Source organism: Haliotis cracherodii, unplaced genomic scaffold, assembly GCF_022045235.1.
Source record: "Haliotis cracherodii isolate W230 unplaced genomic scaffold, xgHalCrac1.p SCAF_4, whole genome shotgun sequence".
In the NCBI taxonomy this organism is placed as follows: Eukaryota; Metazoa; Mollusca; class Gastropoda; order Lepetellida; family Haliotidae; genus Haliotis; species Haliotis cracherodii.
Window position 1 is genome coordinate 9,919,244 of NW_027266297.1, and position 24,230 is coordinate 9,943,473.

General features: G+C 44.5%; 1 protein-coding gene across 1 annotated transcript in view; it reads left to right on the forward strand.

Moving 5' to 3' along the window:
- LOC139478408 (DNA-directed RNA polymerase I subunit RPA1-like) overlaps window positions 1-20,011 on the forward strand; it is a 63,874-nt gene extending 43,863 nt beyond the window's left edge. The window contains exons 23-34 of the mRNA XM_071260854.1: window positions 8,069-8,262; window positions 8,796-8,925; window positions 10,408-10,530; window positions 11,210-11,434; window positions 12,607-12,662; window positions 14,014-14,181; window positions 14,315-14,520; window positions 16,127-16,242; window positions 16,581-16,658; window positions 17,252-17,416; window positions 18,221-18,331; window positions 19,059-20,011. Of these exons, the coding sequence (XP_071116955.1) occupies window positions 8,069-8,262; window positions 8,796-8,925; window positions 10,408-10,530; window positions 11,210-11,434; window positions 12,607-12,662; window positions 14,014-14,181; window positions 14,315-14,520; window positions 16,127-16,242; window positions 16,581-16,658; window positions 17,252-17,416; window positions 18,221-18,331; window positions 19,059-19,352 (1,866 nt within the window). The 3' untranslated portion in view covers window positions 19,353-20,011. The remainder of the gene's footprint in view (window positions 1-8,068; window positions 8,263-8,795; window positions 8,926-10,407; window positions 10,531-11,209; window positions 11,435-12,606; window positions 12,663-14,013; window positions 14,182-14,314; window positions 14,521-16,126; window positions 16,243-16,580; window positions 16,659-17,251; window positions 17,417-18,220; window positions 18,332-19,058) is intronic.
- Window positions 20,012-24,230: the final 4,219 nt, after the last annotated feature.

The following is a 24,230-nucleotide window of genomic DNA, read 5'->3' on the forward strand; positions in this document are numbered from 1 at the left end:
TACGTCAGTATGAGTATTCTTGACTTAACACTTAATGTATGACTTTTATTACAACGAACTTAAGAAGCAATACGGCGATAGATGCAAGGTGTTATATACCGACACAGATTCTTTGTTGATGGAAATACAAACCGAGGATGTGTATAAAGATATGGCAGAAAAAATAGATATGTACGACACGAGCGATTACCCTAAAGATAATCCACTGCACAGCGTAGTAAATAAAAAGGTGTTAGGTAAGATGAATGATGAATGTGCTGGGACCCCTATAGCGGAGTATGTAGGATTAAGACCTAAGATGTATTCTATAAAGAAGTCCGATAATGGGGAGATAAGAAAAGCTAAGGGTGTTAAGAAGTATTGGGTAAAAAAGCATATCAAACACGAACAGTATAAAGAATCATTATTCAACAGTAGAACGTTCAAACACGAGATGAACTCTTTAAGAAGTTACAATCATAGGATATATGGATTAAGAATGAACAAGACATCATTATCCCCCTTAGATACAAAGAGATGGATTGATAATGATGGTGTAACTACCTATGCTTATGGTTATGGTGGTAATACCGTACCGTCGGGAACTATGAACAATTCTTCTCGTACAAATGCCCTACCCGGTCCATCTTGAAGATAATAAAGAATAGGCTCTCCTTCTTTCGTAACCAATCGACTAATGTTATACGTCTTAAGGGACCATATGGGATCGGTTGCGTGACGTAGGCCTCCCTCGAGTTCACCGGGCTGGTATAAATATCTTACCCTTACTCTATCCGGAAGTTTTCGTTCTTTGCCTCTCCTCAGTGCTGAAGATTCGGAAGTCACGGATTTCATTTTAATAGCATCGGATGGTTTCTTCCCTATTAATCACGTCACTTTATTATTAAGCGCTGATACAACGGCTGATAATCGTGTTACCCATTCGGTTGATCTCAATCGCTCGGATTTCATTTCGATCCCATACTGATAGCCAAACAAACGTTCCGCTAATGTCCTGTTAAATCTTTCGATGATAGCTTGACTGCGGTGGGCCTCTCTTTCACCACGGACGATTTCGACATTGTGCTTTGTTATTACATTAAGTAATACGTTACCACTGTTATACCGAGGCTGTTGTCTCCCACAACTGCTGCTATAGCGAAATCTACCACAGAGATCTCAATTACCTCATGCAGCACGTGCGTAGCCACCTAGCTGCCATGTGACACCCTTCACTCTTGTCTCTTTCGTCTGCTAAGCAAGACGTGTTTTCTCCTGCTGAAGCGTTCCTGAAGATTTGGTGATATTTATTATAGTTTATTCTCTAATAAACTGTGCTTTTATGGGGCGTTGCGGTAGCTACGCTTGGTTATAATTTTCCCGCCAAACGGAAAATTTTTCCCGCCCTTTTTTCTATATACTTGCGGGGTTCGCGTATGCACGTTGTGTTTTACGTTTCCCCTGTTCTTGTATGTTTTGGGGGTTAACATAACTTATTTCTTTAATAAAAGTTATATGTGTATGTTATATGTTCACATTGCTCGTTTATTTTCTTGTGAAAATGCTCGTTTGTGAATCATTGTGGTGCGTGCGTTGTAACCATGTTTTGTTCTTTGTTTATAGCAAACAATCAATGTCTGACATGGATATGTCCCCAGTATCCACCCCCTCTACCCCTGCTCCTCGGAGTTGTGGGGTGTGCAGAAAGTTCTTGTCGTCCCGGGATCCCCACGATCGTTGCCCGCGGTGCAGGGTTCCTTGCGGGGACACCCGGTGCACCCTGTGCGAAGGTCTGGGGCCTGCGGAGTTTGAGCGGTACCGGCTGTACGTACAGTCCGTCTCCACCCCTGTGGTGGCCGGTTCGTCCGGTTGGGGTCCCCGTGCGGGTACCACCTCCTCGGCTGCGGCGGATCCCCTTGCGGCCCTCGGGCTGTCTGGGGATTCCGTCGCCGCATTGTTGTCGAAACTTGTGGACTCCAAGCTGGCGGCCTTATCGCAAGATAGGCCGCTGGCTGTTCCGTCCCCGGCCTCTTCGGTGGCCGCGGGTTCGGACGCGGGGTCCACCGGTACGGCGGCGGCTGCCGTGGTTACCGGTCCTTCCCCCGAACCGTTGCTTCCGCTATCGGTTAAGGACCGCGTGGCCATGGTTTATGACCTCTTCGAGGACATGCCAAAGCCCCTGCCGATACCGCGGGGAATCCACGGTTCCGTGGGTTCCTCCGAGGTATACGACGAGACGTCCGACAAGGCTTTCCCGGCATCAACCTTGCTGCGCGGGATTAAGCCTTCTTTGGAGAAGGCCTTCACGGCTGCCTCCGGTCGGGGTCTCCCGTTACCTCCCCCGTCGTGGAGAAAAGGGTCTTTCCCAGTACATGACCTTGCCTTTCCCGAGGCTGGTCCTTCTGCGGAAGCCCATGTGGAGCGTTTGGGGGTCCGTGCCCCACCGGTTGCCACGGTACCACAAGGTACCTTGCAACAGCTGGACACCCTCGCTCGACACTCCATGCTGGCATTGTCTCACGGAGACACATACCTGGCTGCAGCGGCCAGTCTGGTCGAAGGTTCTCCTACGGACCGAGACCAGGGCGTTTACAACTGCTTGCTCGGTTTGAATGCTTCCCTGGAGTACGTTGCCGGGGCTTCGGCCTTTGTTCCCGGCACGTGCCATTTTCTTCGGCGCCAGTCGTATCTGGCTGCTTCAGGGTTGGACGCTGCCAATCAGGAGGTGCTCCTTTCGCAGCCTTGGTCTGCTCGGACCCTGTTTAATAACAAGATCCCTGGGGTTCTGAAGGAACAACAGGCCGCTGTGTCTGCCGATGCCTCTCTTGTGGGGTCCTTGCATAGGCGCCTGGGTGCCGCTCCGAAGCGGAGCGCGCCCCAGGATGCTGCGTCCGGCAGGCCTAAGGGGTCGGGTCCTTCTTCCTCCGGGAAGAAGCCCCGCTCTGAGGGCTCCGGTAAGGGTTCTCAGCAGCCCTTTCGCGGGAAGAAGGGGAACTGGGGGAAGCCCAAGTCGTCTAAGGACGGCAAGGGCCCCTCCAGGTGACTCTCATTGGAGGGGTTCGTATGCCGACAGCGCCAACTTCGGTTGGCCCGTAGGCGAACCCGAGTCACTTGGCCCTGGACAGTTGCGCCTGCCGCAGCCCGTCCGGCCCCCCTCTCTGTCCCCAGTGGGAGCCAGACTCCAGACTTATTGGGAGAATTGGGAACAAGTGTTCGACGACCCGTGGGTGGTCAACACGATTCGGTACGGCTATCGGCTCGATCTCAAAGCGAATCCGCCGCTCACCGTTGCCCCGTCGGCAGGTGTCTATTCGGAAACCGATCTTCCCTTCCTCGCCGATGCCATCGGCAGGTTGGTGGAGAAGAGGGCAGTTCGGGAGTTAGCTCTACCAGAAATAACACCGGGGTTTTACTCCAGGATATTTCTCGTTCCCAAGAAGGACAGTGCCGAACTCAGAATGATTCACAACTTGAAATCGTTCAACGAGTTCTACCTGCGCAAGCCGCCCAAGTTCAGAATGTTGAGCTTGACGGACCTGAAAGCACTGATCATGCCGGCCGACTGGCTAGCTTCGATCGACCTGAAGGATGCTTATCTGCATGTTCCGATTCACTCGGATCATCACAAGTATCTCAGGTTTGTCTTTCAAGGCAGGCACTACGAGTGGGTTGTACTCCCATTCGGTCTTTCATCCGCTCCCTGGCTGTTCACCCGGTTAACCACCCCCATAGTGGGGTTCCTCCACCGGAGGGGTGTCCGGTACTTCGCGTACCTGGACGACTCGCTAGTAGCAAATCGAATGACGGACACCCTGTCACGCCATCTCGTTTTCGCACGTCGGCTCTTGGAGCAATTGGGGTGGATTGTCAATCTCCCCAAGAGCGAGTTAACCCCTTCTCAGAACTTGCAGTTCATCGGAGGTCGGTTCAACACGGTGTCCCATCGCCTATTTGTCCCCCCAGACCGGTGGCACAAAATTCAGGCGATGATTGCCAAAGTCTTAGCGGTGCAACAGACTGTTCACTTTTGGGAACAGCTGTTAGGGCTACTTGTATCAGCCCAGGACTGCACCGAACGGGGTCGTCTCCAACTCCGCCCGCTGCAACGGTTTTTAATCCAGTTGTTAGCAACGGAGGTGAACAGTGCGACCGTCGCCCTCCCGGATCGGCTCCGACCGCATCTGGAGTGGTGGACGCTCCCTTACAATGTCTTATCAGGAGTCTCTATGCGGCCCTACCGGGCCACGTTGAACCTGTATACAGACGCCTCTCTAGTGGGCTGGGGCGCCCATCTAGAGGGGGAGGTGAGCTCGGGGCTGTGGTGCGTAGACGAACTAGGTCTTCACATCAATTGTCTCGAGTTCAAGGCAGTGATCAACGCAGTCAATCACTGGCAGCATCGTCTCGTCGACGCCCGGCTCATGCTGGCGACCGACAACACGACGGTAGTGTCCTATGTGAACAAACTGGGGGGAACCCACAGTCACTCGCTACTCGATCTCACGTTCGAGTTTTACGCTTTGGTGGACAGTGTCCCGTGCCAGATACGCGCCCGTCACATCCCAGGTGTGCGGAACGTACTGGCCGATGCTCTATCGAGGCCTCAGGATCCGAGCCCCACAGAGTGGATGCTGAACCCAGTAGTGTTTCAGTGGCTGTGCGAACGTTTTGGTCGTCCGATGGTCGACCTGTTCGCAACACGGTTCAACAATCAACTCCCGTTGTTTGTATCACCAGTCCCGGACCCGAGGGCCATCGATCACGATGCTCTCGCGTTAGACTGGACGGGCTTGGACGCTTATGCTTACCCTCCGACAGCGTTGATACCACACATTCTAAGCCGGCTTCGAGGAGTTCGCTGTCGAATGTTACTGATCGCGCCCATGTGGCCGAACAGATCGTGGTACCCTGACTTGCTGACCCAGGTCACGCAGTCGCCGGACGTCTCGGGCATACGTTAGTATGCATCGTGATTCTACCCAGAAGGTGTATAATGCACGTTGGGTTATTTTCACGAAGTGGTGTTGTAAACATCACATTCATTCGCCAGATAAGGTATCTGTGCAGGATATTGCTCGTTTCATGTCTCACTTGCGAGAGACCCGGAAACTCTCCGGGGGTTCCATTGCCAACTATGTTTCGTCCGTTGCTACGGTACGGGACGTTGCTATGGGTACCAGTCTCTCCAAAGAGCCGGTGATACGGGGTATTATCAAGGGTTTCAAACAGCACGATCTTAAGAAGGGCCGCCTTCGGGCACCAGCCTGGGATCTTTCCCTAGTGTTGCAATCACTTACGGAAGCTCCGTATGAACCCTTGCAGAGTGCTTCGTTCCGGCATGTGACTTGGAAAACAGCATTTCTCCTCTCCTTTGCCACGGCGGCACGTGTATCCGAAATTCATGCACTCGATGTCGCCAAGGTACGATTCGATAGGGGTGACGAAGGAGCGGTCCGCCTGGGCCTGCTCATGGGCTTCGTCGCCAAGAATCAGAGAGTCGGGCAAACGGAGAGAGAATTCACTGTAAGATCCCTCAAAGAAATCTTACATCCTGCTGATACTGAGGACAGAGCGCTGTGTCCGGTTAGGGCCCTTAAGTATTATCTTAAGGCTTCGAATGAACGTAGACAAGGGCGTGACCGTCTGTTCATATCGTGTAAACCTAATCGCACGGTTGACATAACTCGCAACTCGATTGCGTTGTGGCTTCGTTCTGTCATCAATCTGGCGTACCGGTCTCGGGGGTTACCGGTAGCGGGGTCAAACCCGCACGAGATCAGGGCGCTAGCGGCAACATTTGCCCTACACTCGAATATCTCTGTTCACAGAATATTACGAGGTTGTTACTGGCGTTCTGACTCGGTTTTTGCCAATCATTACCTCAGAAAGGTTTCTGATGAAGACGTGGAGGGGGTGCACCGTCTTGGGCCGCTGATCGCGGCACAAGCGGTCATCTAGGGGGTGTGTCCAGCGCAATTCCAAACTCCGCAGTCGTCAGTCCTTGCACGGTGGTCAATCTGGGTCATCTCCAATGTTCCCACGCCGTGGGTACAGGAGTGGGGGTCCTGCAAACCAGCGCACTCACACCACAGGCGAGGCGGCTTTTTGTGTGTTTTATCCTTATTTGTATTTTGACAATTATTCATTTAATTGTCTGTCGTGTATTCCAACCTTGTGATACATGCTTGCGAATACTGGAATTAGGTCACGCGCCTAATGCATACTTTAAGTAGGCTTGCTCTGGGATATACGGTCTGAAGGAAATTAATTTCCCTCTTTTCGACTGTTTAACCTGATCTAAGATTAAGCTCACGCGGATACAGTGTTCTCATCCGCTGCGGCGATGAAATATCTATCCAGTGGGGCCGTTTGGAGTCACCAATCGTTTTGGCAATGACGATTGAGCCTTACGGTATGCGCTTGACAGTGCTTTGGTATTCCTGTAGGGTAACGCCTAGCTAGGTGCATGCGCATCGAGTGCTTCCGCCTTGGTGTTTACTTCCGCTGGTCGGAAGGAACGCTAGCAGTCAGGATTCGGGTTGTAGGTGCTCCCCACCGCCTACTGTGGTAGTCAGCCTCGGTATAACAGTGGTAACGTATTACTTAATGTAATTTGTAGAATTTTCCTATTCGGAATATTCTATAAGTAATACGTTACCACTGGGCTGCTGCCCGCCCGTCCGTCCCCCGAGCACTTGCTCTCGCAGGAGACAAGAGTGAAGGGTGTCACATGGCAGCTAGGTGGCTACGCACGTGCTGCATGAGGTAATTGAGATCTCTGTGGTAGATTTCGCTATAGCAGCAGTTGTGGGAGACAACAGCCTCGGTATAACAGTGGTAACGTATTACTTATAGAATATTCCGAATAGGAAAATTCTACAAAACAGTTTAGTTACCGATCCCATAAACTCGCGACCGGGATCTACTTGAAATAGCTTAGGCCATTTTAGCGGTCCACGTTTATATATGCGACTCAGTGCATTAGCTACTTCTGTTGAATCTTTCGAGGTTAATGGCTCTGCCTCTTTGTATCGACTTGCCACATCCACTACTGTTAAAGCGTATTTATACGTTTTGCGTTTTACCTTATTGTGGGGAAGAAACAAGAGGTCAGCCTGATGACCTTCATTCGTTGTAAAAATATCAAACTTCTTCCTCGGTATATAACGCGGTGCCGGTAAATATATTTGCCACAATGCTTGTTTCTTTAACCAATCCTTGGCTACATCTTTAGATACCTTAGCCGTGGTGGCTAATTTTTTTATTGCTCCTATACCTTTCCAATATCCTCGTGGGTTATAGTAAATTTTATTCATTATTGATTAATATTGATGTTTCGTTTAATACAACTCATGACTATCGTTAAATCGCATAATCATTTTGGCATAAAAAATGCCATCTGTAGTAGCAGTATAGGTAATAAATCCGGCTCCAGTGGAAGTGGTCCAGAACCCCCATTACCTATACTACTTACATACATACCTACATACATAGAATGCAAGATTGGAAAAACACACCAAAACCAAAATTCTCATAAACTGCGCTGAATTTTAGTTGACAGTCTTCTTAAATACCCATTCAATCACACAGCTCCTACAACAAAATTCCTTCACTCCTGACCCAAGCAATCTTACATGACATCTTTATAGCTCACAGCTTACATACAGTCCAACCACACTCTAATACATACAGTCAAACCAACTTTGACTGCTTTGGAATATATCTGAGTGTAAATAGTCAGATGTTGCTTGTATTGTTGCTTAATTGTTATGTTTGCAACAGAGGTGTCGGTTTCATAAAACTGATGTGATGACACGTATGTGTTTTCTATAGTATTTAGAATGCATACCAAGATTCAACTATTCAAAACCTATTGGCATGCTATTGTAGCAGGGTGTGGGGTCATCCCACAGATGACATCCTTACCATGTCGGCTTGCTGGGTTAACCTCTGTAGTAAAGTGGACAGGGTGTCCTACCTGCTATCAGAATGTATGTCGTTTGAATCTCATCATGTTACTCAGAAATGGTATGGACACTAATACTTAACTGCCCCTGCACATTATGAATGGATAAATGTTCTTTCCCAGATCAAATCGTGGAAGCAGAAACATGGCGGAGAGCTGAGAGTGCGGAGCTCTGGCTTCCTGCACTTCTGCAGCGAGGTGATGGAGGATATGGTTGAACCCTCGGACCTGAAGACAGTCAACAACTCAGGCCGGACAATGGCTGCCATAAAGCTGGAGGCGGCATGGCGGGAATTGGATGAGGAGACGAGAGAGGAGTAAGTCAATTTTAATATTTTTACATGGGAACACAGGTAACAGGTAACAGTTGCCTCCCTCAGGTCAGCTGGATTACTATCATCATGATTATGTGATTATGATTCTAAATTTTTATACCGCTATACCCACGCTTGTTTTAAAGTTAAAGACCTGCATCAGTTTCGGCTTCCTCCCACATTAAGCCAACAAACCATGATATACTTAAATTAATGGCCTTAAACCCAAGTCACTCACTGTCTTTTTACTGACAAGTCTGTGCATGTATCCAAGCCTTTGTGATATTGGGGACAGAATAGGTCCTTTGTACACCATGCTTGTTGTAGGAACTGTCTTCTGGTTCTGGGTGGTAACAAAGGGTGGTTTTGATGTTGTTTATGTGATGGCATTATTTGTTGCTCATGCTATCAACCATTGGTTTCCAGTACAAGTATGCATCCACACATACATCGCTATATAATTTCCATTTCACCTCACCTGAATGTTTGACACTAATGGTTGTGCTGGCATCTACACGAGTGTTGACTGTGTGCAGGTATAGTCAGCGGAGCAGTGTGTGCCCCTCCCCTGTGATGGACAAGTACCGGCCTCTGCTGCACCCCAGTGTCATGTCGGAGAAACTACAGGAGGCTGTTAACAGCTTCTGTGATAACAAGTTGGATGAGGTTGGTTGATTGTGGATAACTTGGTAGGGGGGTTAAGATAGATATAGAGGGGTAGCAGAGGTAAGTGTAGAGAAGTGGTACAGAATGCCTTCCATTACCACGATTCAAACATTAAAAATAACTACTGGTATGCTGTTGTAGCAGGGCATTTTAAGGGGAGTGGTGGTGGTGAAGGGACTTGAAGGGGAGGGGTGGTGGTGAAGGAGATATTTGAAGGGGAGGGTGGTTGTGAAGGAAATATTTTAAGGGGAGTGGTGGTGATGAAGTGGACATTCGAAGGGCAGGGGTGGTGGTGAAGTGGACATTTGAAGGAGAGGGGTGGTGGTGAAGGGGACATTTGAAGGAGAGGGGTGGTGATGAAGGGGACATTTGAAGGAGAGGGGTGGTGATGAAGGGGACATTTGAAGGGGAGGGTGGTTGTGAAGGAGATATTTGAAGGGGAGGGTGGTGGTGAAGGGACATTGGAAGGGGAGGGGTGGTTGTGAAGGAAATATTCGAAGGGAGGGGTGGTGATGAAGGGGACATTCGAAGGGGAGGGGTGGTGGTGAAGTGGACATTTTAAGGGGAGGGGTGGTGGTGAAGGGGACATTTGAAGGAGAGGGGTGGTGATGAAGGGGACATTTGAAGGAGAGGGGTGGTGATGAAGGGGACATTTGAAGGGGAGGGTGGTTGTGAAGGAGATATTTGAAGGGGAGGGTGGTGGTGAAGGGACATTGGAAGGGGAGGGGTGGTTGTGAAGGAAATATTCGAAGGGAGGGGTGGTGATGAAGGGGACATTCGAAGGGGAGGGGTGGTGGTGAAGGGACATTTGAAGGGGAGGGTGGTTGTGAAGGAGACATTTGAAGGGGAGGGTGGTTGTGAAGGAGACATTTGAAGGGGAGGGTGGTTGTGAAGGAGACATTTGAAGGGGAGAGGTGGTTGTGAAGGAGACATTTGAAGGGGAGGGTGGTTGTGAAGGAGACATTTGAAGGGGAGGGTGGTTGTGAAGGGGAGGGTGGTTGTGAAGGGACATTTGAAGGGGAGGGTGGTTGTGAAGGAGACATTTGAAGGGGAGAGGTGGTTGTGAAGGAGACATTTGAAGGGGAGAGGTGGTTGTGAAGGGGACATTTGAAGGGAAGGGGTTGTTGTGGAGCGGACATTCGAAGGAGAGGGGTGGTTGTGAAGAGGACATTTGAAGGGCAGGGGTGGTTGTGAAGGAGACATTTGAAGGGAAGGGGTTGTTGTGGAGCGGACATTCGAAGGAGAGGGGTGGTTGTGAAGAGGACATTTGAAGGGCAGGGGTGGTTGTGAAGGCGACATTTGAATTGAGTGCATTTAGGGACATTTAAATACAAATTTAAGTTCAATGTTTTGAAGGGTTGTGAAGTGGTATATTTTAGGGAAGGATGGAAGGTGGATTTAGACAGTAAGATAAAGGAAACATGCAGGTGTGTTCTGTCCCCTATGTTACAAGTTGTCCAGGGTCTGGCGGTTGTGTTGCAGGTAAATGAGTCCATCCCAGGTGCAGGAGATGTAACAGCCAAATCTTTCCAGAAATTATTCAACCACAAAGTCCTCCGAGCCTTTGCCCAGCCTGGAGATGCTGTGGGCCTCACCTGTGCACAGGTTGGTGCTTATCCTCTTCCTTTGTACTTGGAATATCTTACTTATGATGAAAGCAGGTGTGAGTTATCTCCCTTGCAGTGCAATGGCAATTGCCAGTGATAAGTAACAATTTTGTTTTGACACAGACATATTTTAGTTTTTCACTTATCCAAATTTAAGAATTTAAACATGTTGTTATTCCTTAAAAAATGGAAATCACATATTCTTAGTAGTTATTGCCAGTCTAATTTACTCTGTCACCATACCAACCTGCGTGATGATCTGACAAACACTCCACAGGAGTAATGGGTAGTGAGATGGAAGTGTCAACAGAAATCTCTCTAATGACAGCTTGGGTTGTGTTGTTTGATTGTTTTTTTGTTTGTTGTTTAATGTCGCTCTCAGCAATATAGACGGCGGTTGTAATGAATTGAGTGTGGACCAGACAATCAAGTGATATACATCATGAGCATTGATCTATGCAATTCGGATATGATTAAATGCACCAACTAAGTCACTGAATTTGACCACCCTTAAAAGTGCAATTTTGGGGACAACCTGTTCTGGTGACCCAGGTGAAAATGCAGTACAGCAAGCATGCTGTGGAGGGTGGATATAGCAAAATATATACATGCATTATTATTATTATTATTGTTGGTGTTGTGAGCCGTGGAGTCATGTTTCCCTTGTTGTGCAACAGTCTATTGGGGAGCCGTCTACTCAGATGACGCTGAACACATTTCACTTCGCTGGTCGGGGTGAGATGAACGTGACGCTGGGTATCCCTCGACTGAAGGAGATCCTGCAGACGGCCTCACCCAGAATCAAGACCCCCGCCATGGACATCCCCGTCATCAACACCCCCGAGGCCTACCTGCAGGCCAAGCAGCTCAAGGTCAAACTGGCCAAGGTCACTCTCTCACAGGTAGGATTCGGTTTATGAGTGAGGATGGAGTACTTGTTTGTAGATTTCTGAGTCCATACTGAGGAGTTTCACTTGCATGACACAAGATACCAAGACTGTCAGACGTGTCTGCTGTTTAGAATATTGCAGGGACAGGTAATGAGGGAGTTAAGCATGTTAAGGACATAAAAAAAATTAAAATGTTGTTTATGATCATGTGATTTTTTTATTTATGAAATTTATTTCTGGGCAATCGATAATTTGTGGTGAAAATATTGTGGATATTTAAGGTCTATGAATGTCATGATTATCTGGATTTTCCAAGAAGTTATCTTTCCTTTCTGCACAGGCTGTCATGTTTTCAAGGCCTAAGTAAGGTAGCCCTTATTGTCGTTGGTTGGCTGGTTTGTTGTTTAACGCTGCTCTCAGCACTATTCCAGCTGTATGATGGCGGTCTGTAAATAATCGAGTCTGGACCAGACAATCCAGTGATTAATATCATGAGCATAGATCCAATTGGGATAGATGACATGCATCAACCAAGTCAGTGAGCCTGACCGACCCTGTTAGTCGCCTTTTATGACAAGCATGGTCACCTTTCAAGGCAAGCAGGCGTTGCTGAAGACCTATTCTACCCCAGAATCTTCACAGGACCCCTTATTGTCAAATTTAAGTTATAAAGGCATTGAATATTCTTCAAACAGGAATGCATTACTGACATAAAAGATGGTCAGTATTTCTCCATTTGATCATGTCTATTGAGACTTTGTCATGATATAGCTTAAATATTGCCCTTGTGACATTCAGTTTAAACTCATTCTTTCGAAACTATTGATCGTATGGCAAGATGTTTTGTTAGCAATTGATATTCTCAGAGGTCAAGGTCACTGTTAAGATTTTTATGAAAAGTACTTGTATCATTCATTTTTTTAAACTGCTCAAAGATTGACAATATATCCTTTCATAGACTCCTTCCACATGGACCTGAGGAAATCTTGTTTTGTACATGTCATGAGAATGTCAAAGGTCAAAGTCGTGAGAACGTCCAAGGTCAAAGTCGTGAGAATGTCCAAGGTCAGGAGACAACAAATAATACTGTTCCATAAAAAAACCTTAGCATATACCCCCAAGGAACATCAAAGTATTGATTTGTGTTCTTTTGTCTGGTGGTGACCTTGAATGTTGTGTTGCAGGTTGTACAGGATGTGAAGGTTACAGAGTTCATAACAGCTCCTAAAGGAAGCCCACAGTAAGTACATAGATGACATTTCAAGTGTTTTGAAGGCTTAGGGGGAAGACCTTGTATGTTTCCCAATTTGTGTCAGATCCATCTTTCACTTAGAAAATGTTAATTGAATAATGAGACAGATTGTAATCAACTTGCGAACATCATGAACATCAAGGACACAATCTGATGTGTGTTGCATTCAGAGTGATATCTCCGTGGTCTAGTTGTAGGGAGTCCCGACCAGAGAGTGGAAGGTCGAGGGTTCGATCCCTGGCCGCATCATACCAAAAGAAGTTAAAAGATGGTACTTGTTGTTACCCTGCCTGGCACTCGGTATTAGAGGGCTTAAACAAGGACTGATTGGTTCGGAGTCAGTATACTGTGTCTGAGTGGGGTATCATCTGCAGCATGGTATCTCAGTGGGCGAGCCCTATAAAATCGGCATGAATCTGGACTAGTACAAGCAGCCACACACAGTAGAATAAGTTATTAACTCAGACCCCATTCCTGTTACTGAAATTTGTATAATAATCCCTATTCATTCCAGTATTTGAAACATATATGGCGGTATATTAAATATATTATGGGTTAGTACTGAAAGTGAGTCAATGTGAGTGTGAATAAGTGTCTATGTCCAATTTTTAAATATCCTTGTCCATCATACCTATCTTACTAGTAGTATCACCATGCATAACAATAGCTCCTGGAACTCCTTTAATAATCTTGCTTGTGTCTTTTAAGTTGTCTGTATATCTTTTCTTGCTTGGGTCAGACACAACCCTGGGTCTGAGGTCCTATCTGTAACAGATTCAGAAAAAAAATGTCAATTACAAAAAAAGAAAAAGTAATTCACAATGCAATTCTCAATGTTTATTTATTCTGAGTAAAATTTGAAAGAGGTTTAGATACTAGTTGCTGGTAGTGATCCATGATCCATGAGTTAAACAGGAATATATTACATAGATGAGTCATTTCTATAGGATCCCACTGGATAGTCCCTTGTAATCTATGCCTGTTTTTGGAAAATGTGTGACGAGACTTGTGTGGCATCATAAACCAATGCTGTGAATTGTCGTTCATGCTATCAACCACTATTTTGTTATTTACCAGTTGCCATGGTACCACAGGCATGTTTCTGACAGTAGCATGGAACAACAGTCACTCACTCATTTCTGTAGGTGACCCTCTCGAAAATGTTCGTATTTGGTACATAATTTGTCACATGTTTTTGTCACCTTCCTATGTGATTATGAAAGATATTTGATATATGACAGCATTATTGAATGAAGAATGGTATTATTGCATATGATACATTAAATCTAAAGATTATGTATTTTGTTCTGGGATTCTCAGATGATTATTGCTATTACAGTTTAAGTCGGCGGAACTTCCGAGTGCGCTTTGTGTTCCTGTCTGAGAAGGTTTACCGGGACACCTGTTGTGTGAAGCCAGAGGACATCTTGTGCTACATGGAGAGGAAGTACCTCAAGTCCCTGCTGTCAGTCTTCAGGGCCAAGATGAAGCACATCACGTCCTCAAAGTAAGTATCTGGTTGGAAGGGAGAGGGGTGGCACATTTACAGTTAACTTCCTACTTTACTTTACACTTAGTCCTTTACAGAAAACTTCCTCCTGTTCAAAACGGCTTTAGCACCAACTCACTGTTTTCTTCAGAACTATTGATACTGCCAAAGTCCGGGGATCTGCCATGGCAGCCTTGGGTGATGAGGATGGTGCTGTGAGAAGAGATGACGAAGATGACATTTCTGATGTTGACCCTAACGACGGGGATGCTGCTACAGAGAAGGAGCAGTCTCGGCAGACAGACACCCAGGAATATGAGGAGGGGGAGGATGAAGAGGAGGAAGACGAGGAAGAAGGTAGGATGTCATGATGAGTTATCTCCCTTTATCATATTTGCTGAAGGCCTGAAGATCAGGGTTTCCTTTGAACATTAGAAGAGGGCATGGGTGGTCAACTGGTCTTTGGTGCCACAATTTGTTGTACAGAGTTTCCTTTCTTAGCTGTTCCAGGATCCACCAATTATGGATTTGTATCCCATATTTGCCCAGAAAATGAAAAGAGGTAAACATCTAAGACCTACATAACTTTGTGTTCCTCCTACATACTGTGATATGACTGAAATACTGTTCAAGGCAGCATTAACTTATCTTACTCACTCTCTGTTGGCGTGAAGGGCAATCTCCATCAACATCCAACACAGGATACATATAGATCATCTGCACATTTATTCTACATGCATAATAGTGTGGACACATGAAGATCAGGGTTAGGATTTGTCTTCAGGAATCTATGCTTTTTGGTAGATGTGACTATGCTTGTCGTAAGAGGCGACTAAGGGGATTGGATGATCAGATAAACTGACTTGGTTCATGCATATCATCGTATCCCAATTGCATAGATCTCTGCTCATGATATCAATTACTGGATTGTCTGGTTCAGACTTGATTATTTCCAGACCACCGTCATATAGCTGGAATATTGCTGAGTGCAGTTGATTACAATCTGCTGACAATATGCAGACACATCTAAACCAAAATGTGCTGAACCTTCTCCAATGACAGACCTATGTCGCACGTTTACATTATTAAATACGGACACACTATGAAAATGGATGTTGAATTTGGGAAATAAGTTTAAGCAAACTGACAGAAAAGATGTTGTAGTGAGTCCTGAAGGTATGCAACATTGCAATAATGATGTATGAGTATGAATCCTCATTATCATTGTCATTCCTGTACATAACCTTCCAGTCTCTTGTTACTTTTCAAAATCCACTGTGCGTTTTCAAAGTGTTATAGTGTACAGTTGAACATATAAACCTACACAACAAAGCATGTAAGGATTCTAGTGAAGCACCTTGTGCCTCCCATGAATCCAGAAGAAGTAATAATGCAAACTGTAAGAAAGGGAGATAAAAAGGGAGCTCTATAAGTAGAACTTGATTTATAACAATAGTGTTGGTAGATTCATGGACTTGCGCTCAGTAATGGCTGACTGGTAAGCAAGTATAATGTGCAATTATGTTAAAACTGCTTTTGTTAAAAAGCAAAAAAATGTTTTTTATATCTTATACTGTTTGCACCTTAATTGTATTTCGTCTGTACAAAAAGGCTGTGGCCTACAAGTACTGAAATAAAAGTGAAAGCCTTAACTTATCATGCTGTAGGTGTGACTTTGATTTACTTCTTTTATCTCAACAGATTTGTATATTAGTGAACCAAACAACATTCACTCACTCATTTCTGAAGGTGACCCTCTCGAAAATGTCCGTATTTGGTACATAACTTGTCACATGTTTTTGTCACCTTCCTACGTGATTATGAAAGATATTTGATATATGACAGCATTATTGAATGAAGAATGGTATTATTGCATATGATACATTAAATCTAAAGATTATAGGAAAGCCTTAACTTATTATGCTGTAGGCGTGACTTAGATTTACTTATTTTATCTGGACAGATTTGGATGTTAGTGAACCGGACAACAGTGAACCCGAGGAGGAGGAATCTGACATCAGTCAAACTAATGACAGGCAAAAGAAGAGCTCTGGACATTTCGCCAAGCGGGCTACTGCGGTAAGGAATTCTTGTAATTATCATTAAAGCATGCCACCGAGGTTTTGGTTGGCGAGAGGGATCAGGTATAAAATGACTTAGATGACAACTGGTGAGAGAAAGAACATTTGCAGCATGCAGACAACTGAAGTCTTTGTTTTTGGCAGATATTTCTTATGAATATAGAAAGGGTATTTTTGCTTTCATATAAATACTTTAAAAATATTCAGATTATTTTAAACTCACTCAATCACTCTTCTTGTTATGATCAACCACATTTGGATATAGCCATACTATATCGTGTACTTTGTGTGTTTGTTACTTGTTGTATGTTTACACTATTATGCTTTGCCTCCCAGGTGAATGTCTTGAGCCAGTTCATCACTCAGTACACGTTTGACAAGAAGAAAGGATATTGGTGTGAAGTCGTGTACTCGGTGTGTTGTTTAGATTCACCATGGTGGATACTTTTTGTACTTTCTTTCTTCATTGATTTTCTTTTTATAGTATGACTGTATTATCACGGGGGCTCTATTTTATCCCGTTATCAGCAAGTCTTGTAATCCACACCTCCTGTCGCCTGTTTACTTATGCAAATCTAAGCACGATATTTCATCGCTTGATCGAATACATGACTCGTTGCGGTATGTCACGGCTACTTATAAGTATACATGTTAACTTTTTTATGATAGTTTCTGGAATGTTTATGAAGTGGAATTACCCCAACCTGCATTCGAAATTGATTAGAAAGGAATCCATTTGTTTGGACGATGTCCCTTCCCCCAAACTATGTTGCATGAATACTGATTATGCATAATCCAAAACAGGAAGTGAAGTAAACCACATAGTACACACGTATCACACCACAAAATAGCCATACCTATGCCATTGCTATGATATTGATGAAAACATCACAAAAACTCTTCTTTTAGAAACAGAATGAAACTTGATACCTATGCTAATTCAGTGCAAATGTCTGGGAACCAAATGTTTTTATTATAATTTATGTTTGATGGTTGCTGTATTACAGTTTGATCTGTACAAGAGCAAGATTGATGTGCTGACGGTGATCCAGAACAACTTGAAGAATGCCGTGATCCACCAGGTGAAGGGCATCCGACAGACGTTCCTGGTGGAAGAGAAGGGGGCACACGGCTCTGAGTGGCACCTGAAGACAGAGGGGGTCAACATCGAGGTATGACTTGGACTTGTCAGGCTCACTGACACTGTATGACAGAGGGGTCAACCTCGAGGTATGACTTGGACTTGTCAGGCTCACTGACACTGTATGACAGAGGGGTCAACATCGAGGTATGACTTGGACTTGTCAGGCTCACTGACACTGTATGACAGAGAGGTCAACATCGAGGTATGACTTGGACTTGTCAGGCTCACTGACACTGTATGACAGAGGGGTCAACATCGAGGTATGACTTGGACTAGTCAGACTCATTGACACTGTATGACAGAGGCGTCAACATCGAGGTATGACTTGGACTAGTGAGGCTCACTGACACTAGCACCACTGTTCAGTCATAATGAAACCCTGCTACTGTGTCGGCCAAGACCATGTTAGTAAACCTGCCCTGAACGATATCTGATAGGAATGTCTGTGTAAAAATGTCACACTGGGACATTATACACCATTCCCATGGTTTGTTGTGGGATATTGAGATAAATGTAGACTTTCATCTATCTTTGCTCTGTAGTTTAACCAACACTTTTGACGGTTGAGCTGTGACTGCTTTTAGGATGAGAGCACTTGACTGTTTCCATTGATCAACAATCTTTCAGTGAAATGTGCAAATCATTTGTGGTTGAAAATTCTACTAATTGTTTAGTAAAAGATGATTATGTAAGGTTTATAATGGGGGATGGTACCCCTTGATCTCTGTTCTAAATACTCCTTAAACATAATCACAGGTGGAAACCATGAACCTAACAAAACACACCTAATAAGTCTGTTGTTGAAATGATGTTATTTGATGTCACCGTTCAGGAGATGTACAACTACTCCCACATCCTGGACATCAACAGACTCTACACCAACAATGTCTTCGCCTTCGCTGCTGTCTATGGAGTGGAGGCTGCTGCTAGAGTGCTGCTCAAGGTAGGAGATTGACCTGCAGGTTATTATTGTGTGTCTGGAGGATGTCTGCTGGTATGGCATGAGGGTTGAAACTGAACCAGGTATTTTCGCAATTTGATGTTCTGGATCTGAGCAAGGATGTAATTGGAATAAATTCAGATCTTAAAATGAGCAGCTGTGATTATTGTTGTGTTATTGTTCAGTGAGACATTAAACAACAAACACATATTAAATTATTTATTACTACAGGTTCAAGGTGATCAGAGGTCACTTTATGAAACATGGTGCAAACTTAATTAAACATGGCTTCAGTTCATGAGAATCTAAGGCATGGTCAATCAGTGTATCAACACTATGAATACCTCTATCAACACCTGGGAAATGTCAAGGTTGTGTCAAGCATCACTGTCAAGGTCATTCACTCTGTTATCTCTTTGTTCCCTCCCCTGTGGGAATTCCAGGTTAGAAAAGGTCCCCAGCACCGTTTGTGGTCATTAGAGGCAATCAAAAGGATTGGGTGGTCAGAATTGATGACTTACAATATTAATCACTGGAATGTCTGGTCCTACTTAATTATTTACAGAAAAACGTCATAAAGCCCCCCCCCCCCCCCAGCAGCTTGTCCTTGGAGAGAACAGGGCCGTTGTATCTGATGTTTGTTTTAATAGGCCTCTACAAAAATAGGGATCAGAAGTTTGCACAGTGATGATGAATTGCAATCTCTTGCACTTTGTTTTTGTCTCTTCAGGAAATATCTTCCGTGTTTGGTGGCTATGGCATCAACGTCGACTACCGCCACCTCTCCCTCCTCACAGACTACATGACCTTTGAGGGCGTCTACAAGGGCATGAATAGGGGTGCCATTAACAACAACATTGCTCCTTTCCAGAAGATGACGTTCGAGACGTGCATGAAGTTCCTAGTGGATGCCAGCATCAACAGCAATTTGGACAATCTGCGGTCGCCATCGTCACGTCTGGTGGCCGGACAGGTTCTTCAGTGTGGGACAGGAGCCTTTGATATCCTACAGTCTTTGGTGTAGATCCATTAAACCCCAGTGGAGATTCCTGGTTAGAATAGCTCCAGCAACAAACATTTGTCATTTCTGTTGACTACTGGCTTGGGTGATCAGACTCGGTGACTTGGTTGACAGTGTCATGGTACACTGATGTGTGGGACAATGCTCATGATATCAACCACCGGTTTGTCCGACCCCAGATTCCATTGTTTAAATGCTGCCATGATACACTAAGATAATGTTCAGTGTGGCATTATCAAACAAACAAATCAAATGCATTTGGACGTCTGCTGGTGTTATTTTTGTGGTCATGTACTGTAAAGTAAAAGAGGGCTCTAGCTACATAATTTAGGCCAGTCATTCATGTTTGTCACTCATGTCCCTTGTTTGTCTGGCTCAGATTGAACTATTTCTAGTCCTCAGTGATATGGCTGGAATATTGCTGACTGCAGTTGCAAACAACACTCATTAGTCACCATCACTCTGTCTTTATTTGCTATGGGTTGGTTGAGGAAATGAGTGGACATAAGATATTTTGTGGGCTTGTTGTCCACACTTGACATAAATGTGTATGAAATTGTGTCTATTGTTGATCATGAGAAGAAAACATGTTTCTCATTTTGTTCTTTTGAACTGTACAGTGCTATGAAGAAAATATATAAAGAAACGTGATGCTAAAACATCACATCATCATATTTATCTGTTTGTGTGATTTCTTGATTTACACTAATTATTGATTGGTACTTTGGGTTTGGTACTATTTATTAAAACGGTTCAATTATCTGTTCATCTGTGTCCTTCTAGGGTGGCAAGAGGCACAGATTGCCTCTCTTAGCAGTACCAGGATCTGCTGGTCATGGGTTTTAATCACAGACCACCCTGATTAGGATGTTTAGTTTGTGAGCACCATATTCATGCTTGTGTGTTGCAGCAAAATGGCAGGTCTCAGACCTGCACCACTTCGAATATCCATCTGAAATTCAACAGGCAGGTCTAACCCTGAAGATCAATGTTAAAATAGGTCTTTATAAACCCATGCTTGCGATAAAGGCCACTATGCTAGTCGTAAGAGGCAACGAAAGCGATTGTTTGGTCAGGCACACTGACTTGGTCATCATATCCCAACTGTGTAAATTAGTGCGCATGATGTCTATCACTGGATTGTCTGGTCCAGACTTGATTATTTACAGAGGGCCGTCATACAGCTGGAAATTGCACACATTTACACCCAAACTCACACCCACAAACACACACCACCACAAACACACACACCACCACACTCACACTCTCAATACAGGTCCCCAACAAAATTATTCAATAAGAGTCAGTGTTTAATGAATTAATACATCACATCTAAGAATGTATTTTTGATGCAAGGGTATCTTGGTGCATTGACTTTCATCATATCCCAGCACGCACGCACACACGCACGCATACACACGCACCCATGCACGCACGCACACACAGGCACGCACGCACACACACACACACGTTGCTTTATACGTGCAATACTCTTGAACGCGTGAGCCCCATTTCACCTCAGCTCGCTCATCGAAGAAAAGTTACTGACACACCCACTCACGCATCCACCAAAAGTTATTAATTCATCCAGACATCCGCCCCAAGTTTCTCCCAGTCCACCATCTCACTGACTCGCCGCATTCATCACCAGTTGCCTCCCCTGCTAGTTTGTTTCGCTGTCCGCACCAATGCACGTGTCTACAGCAGGGCGAGTTTCTTGCCTGTTGTCAGTCGGTCTTCTGATACCCCATATCAGTGTGAGCAATAATTTATCTGCAGCAGGTGTCATCACATCACATGGTTTGTGCATGGAGTGTTAATTTAAAAACAAAATCGCGCCCCATCCAACAAAAGTTGACAAGGTAAATGGGTCCACCAGCTGTGTTTCATGTATCTGTTAAAAAGCCAAGGACGGGATTGGCATGAACAAAAGGTATGACGTCACGATCGGAAATTATTTCAGCATGATTTAAAAACACAAAGAATAGTCTACGTACGGCCCCTTTAAAATCTGAATGCACATTGATACGCTTGGGATATTATATTCCCCTCGTGTTACGCTTCAAATCAATATTCAATACACATACGATCTCGATGTAGGGGGCAAATTGGTGAAACCAAAAACAGTATGGGGCCCCCATTTAAGATTTGAATGCACATTAATACCTATATGATATTTCATTACCTCCGTGTTATGTTTCAAAACAATATTCACACATTCGGTCTCGGTGATGCAAACACATATACTATTTAAGAAATCCCAAAAGAGGAAATCTGTAATATAAGTAGCGTGTTAGCCGAGTGTTTAGACCCAGCTTGAATCAATTCCCTTACTGTTACACTGTAAGAAGCCAATCCATACTCCCATGCTATAACATTACAGCCAAACCAGTAATGGCGGAGTTATAAGCTATACACAGTTTGACTGTTATCATTCTGTTATTATAAACCTCTAACGATGTCACTTTGTTTAAAATATCGGTTCGACTTTTCTCGGTTAAACCGGGTAAGCGGGCGTTCCGTGATATTTAACGTTTATAAACTTGCCTCTTGATGTGAACACAAGTGTTGGACAATTGGCTAAAAGTCAGACATTTGTTTTAAACAGAAATCCATATCGTCAATCGAACCTGCAACCTCACATATCGTGTTAAGTTTTGTAACCAACTGTTTTACCACTGAACTCCTGGGGCAGGTGATGTGAAATTGTTCAGATTGTCATGTCATTAATCCATTTAGTCTAGGCTGCACTTATTTTTTCTCTCTCACACTTTGAGCTACTTCCTTTTATACCCCGATACACTGTATTATTTCACTATAAGATATGTCGATGATTTCGTATTTTCCTGGTATTTCTTGCATTTAGACGGTTCATAATTTTATGAGGTCTTCACGGAGAATGTAAGCCCGGGTAGTCGGGCCTCCTCGTGGGGAGTTTATATCCATAACAACACTAGGGAACATATCACATGGTGTCTGACAACACGAACTGTGTGTTCAATGATTCCTATCTGCTAAATTAGCATTCAGGCTATAAGTTGGAGATAAGCTGTCTGAAGTGTGCACTGGTTGATATCCTGGCAACAGATTTGATCGATGTCGTCAGCGTACATGTATGTTTCCCCTACACTGCACACTGTTCGATGACCCAGGCAATTTACTTCAGCAATGTAATTTCCTCACACTACACCGACTCATCTCATCTCACTGTCCATCGATCAACGTTGTGAGGAATCAGCATTACAACTGGATCCACTAATTCCACTACATTACATGACTATTACATTACGCAATGAAATGTAGCGTGTCAGTTTCGATCCTTATATGATCGTTGTTCAATATCAAATTGCATATCTGATTTCTATTCACCATAACAACAGATTTTTTCAAATATTGTATCTTGTGTAAATATATGTATTTTGAAACTAGTCAAGGTCACTGAAAAAATCCATAACATCTGCTACAAAACGCGTTAGGTCCACAGATGTGTAGTCGCCGTTGTGCTTTCTCGATCTAAATCAATATATCAGTATGACAATTGACATCTTGTACAAATGTATTTTGTTTGAACACATTAAGGATGAGAGACAGGGGATTATTTTACAAAATTTCTTCAATTTGAAAGCATCCAAATCGTACAAATCTCGGTGATGAGTGAGTGAGTGAATGAGTTGGGTTTAACGTCGCTTTTAGCCGTATTCCAGTTATGTCACGGCGTGTCAGCTTAATGTGGGAGGAATGTCCGACGTTTAGACGTTCACCACCTTGGCTCAAACCCACGAGCACGGGTATGGTTCTGACAAAACTTGAAACATAATCGTGGCGAACCGGGATTCGAACCAACAATAATAGGTTTCTGGCGTGCCCAAGATGCGCAACTCTGGACCTCCTCAGCACAGATCCCCAACACCCCTTACTCACCTCCTTTACGTGGATGACCTTGAAGTTATTGCCAATGGAGACTCCACACTTATTAAAACCAACTCCTTGTTGAGTCCCCCTCTCATGATATTGGCCTTTGGACTCGACAAATGCAACATTCTTCATCTGAAATGTGGTAAGGTAGAAGAGGGTGTATCAGTCAGTTTATTTGGGGGAGGAGTTATTAACCGTCTCGTGGAAGGTCAGGCCAATAGGGATGCAGGTTATAGACAAACTACAGACTGCCGATATCAAAGACAAACTTCGGGTAGAATACAAATGTAGACTTAAAAAAAATACTCTGAATACTCGCAATAAAATCAAAGCCACAGATACTTATGCTGTATCTGCCCTTTCGTATTCTTCTTGTGTTGTTGGAGGAAACAAGAAATTCAAAATGATAGAATTGCATTGTGCACTTTTGCACACATTATTTGTTTGATGATCCACTTGTAAAGCATGTGATGCCTCATGATGAAAACAAGACATGCTACAGGTTTCTTAAACGTGCCAAGGATGTAGGACATAATCTCAATGTCAATGTTAAGTTTGGTGATGGTTCTGCACTGCTGGACGAGTGTCAACCAAGCGAAGTGCCATATCAAATCAGCCCAGTTTTAGGAAGACTTTTCGAACGAGCACCGCATCGAGTTTATGTACAGTGTTTTGAGATGAACGGCAACCCCGGAGAGTCCTTCGCTTGGGTGAAGTCGTCTGGCCTGAAAAATGAAACAGAAGGCTTTCTGTATGCTGCCAGTCACATCCCACTCGAAATCGCAAATGTGTGATTTTGCATCAAGATGTCAATATGAAATGTAGATTATTCAATGAATTTAATGAGACTGTCCAACACATTGTCAGTGGATGCCCAGCTTTTGCACAAACACACTATCTTAAGCGACATGATGGAGTGGCTCGATCTTATTTTCTTCGCCATGCTTGTGGGTTTGACACAGCGGT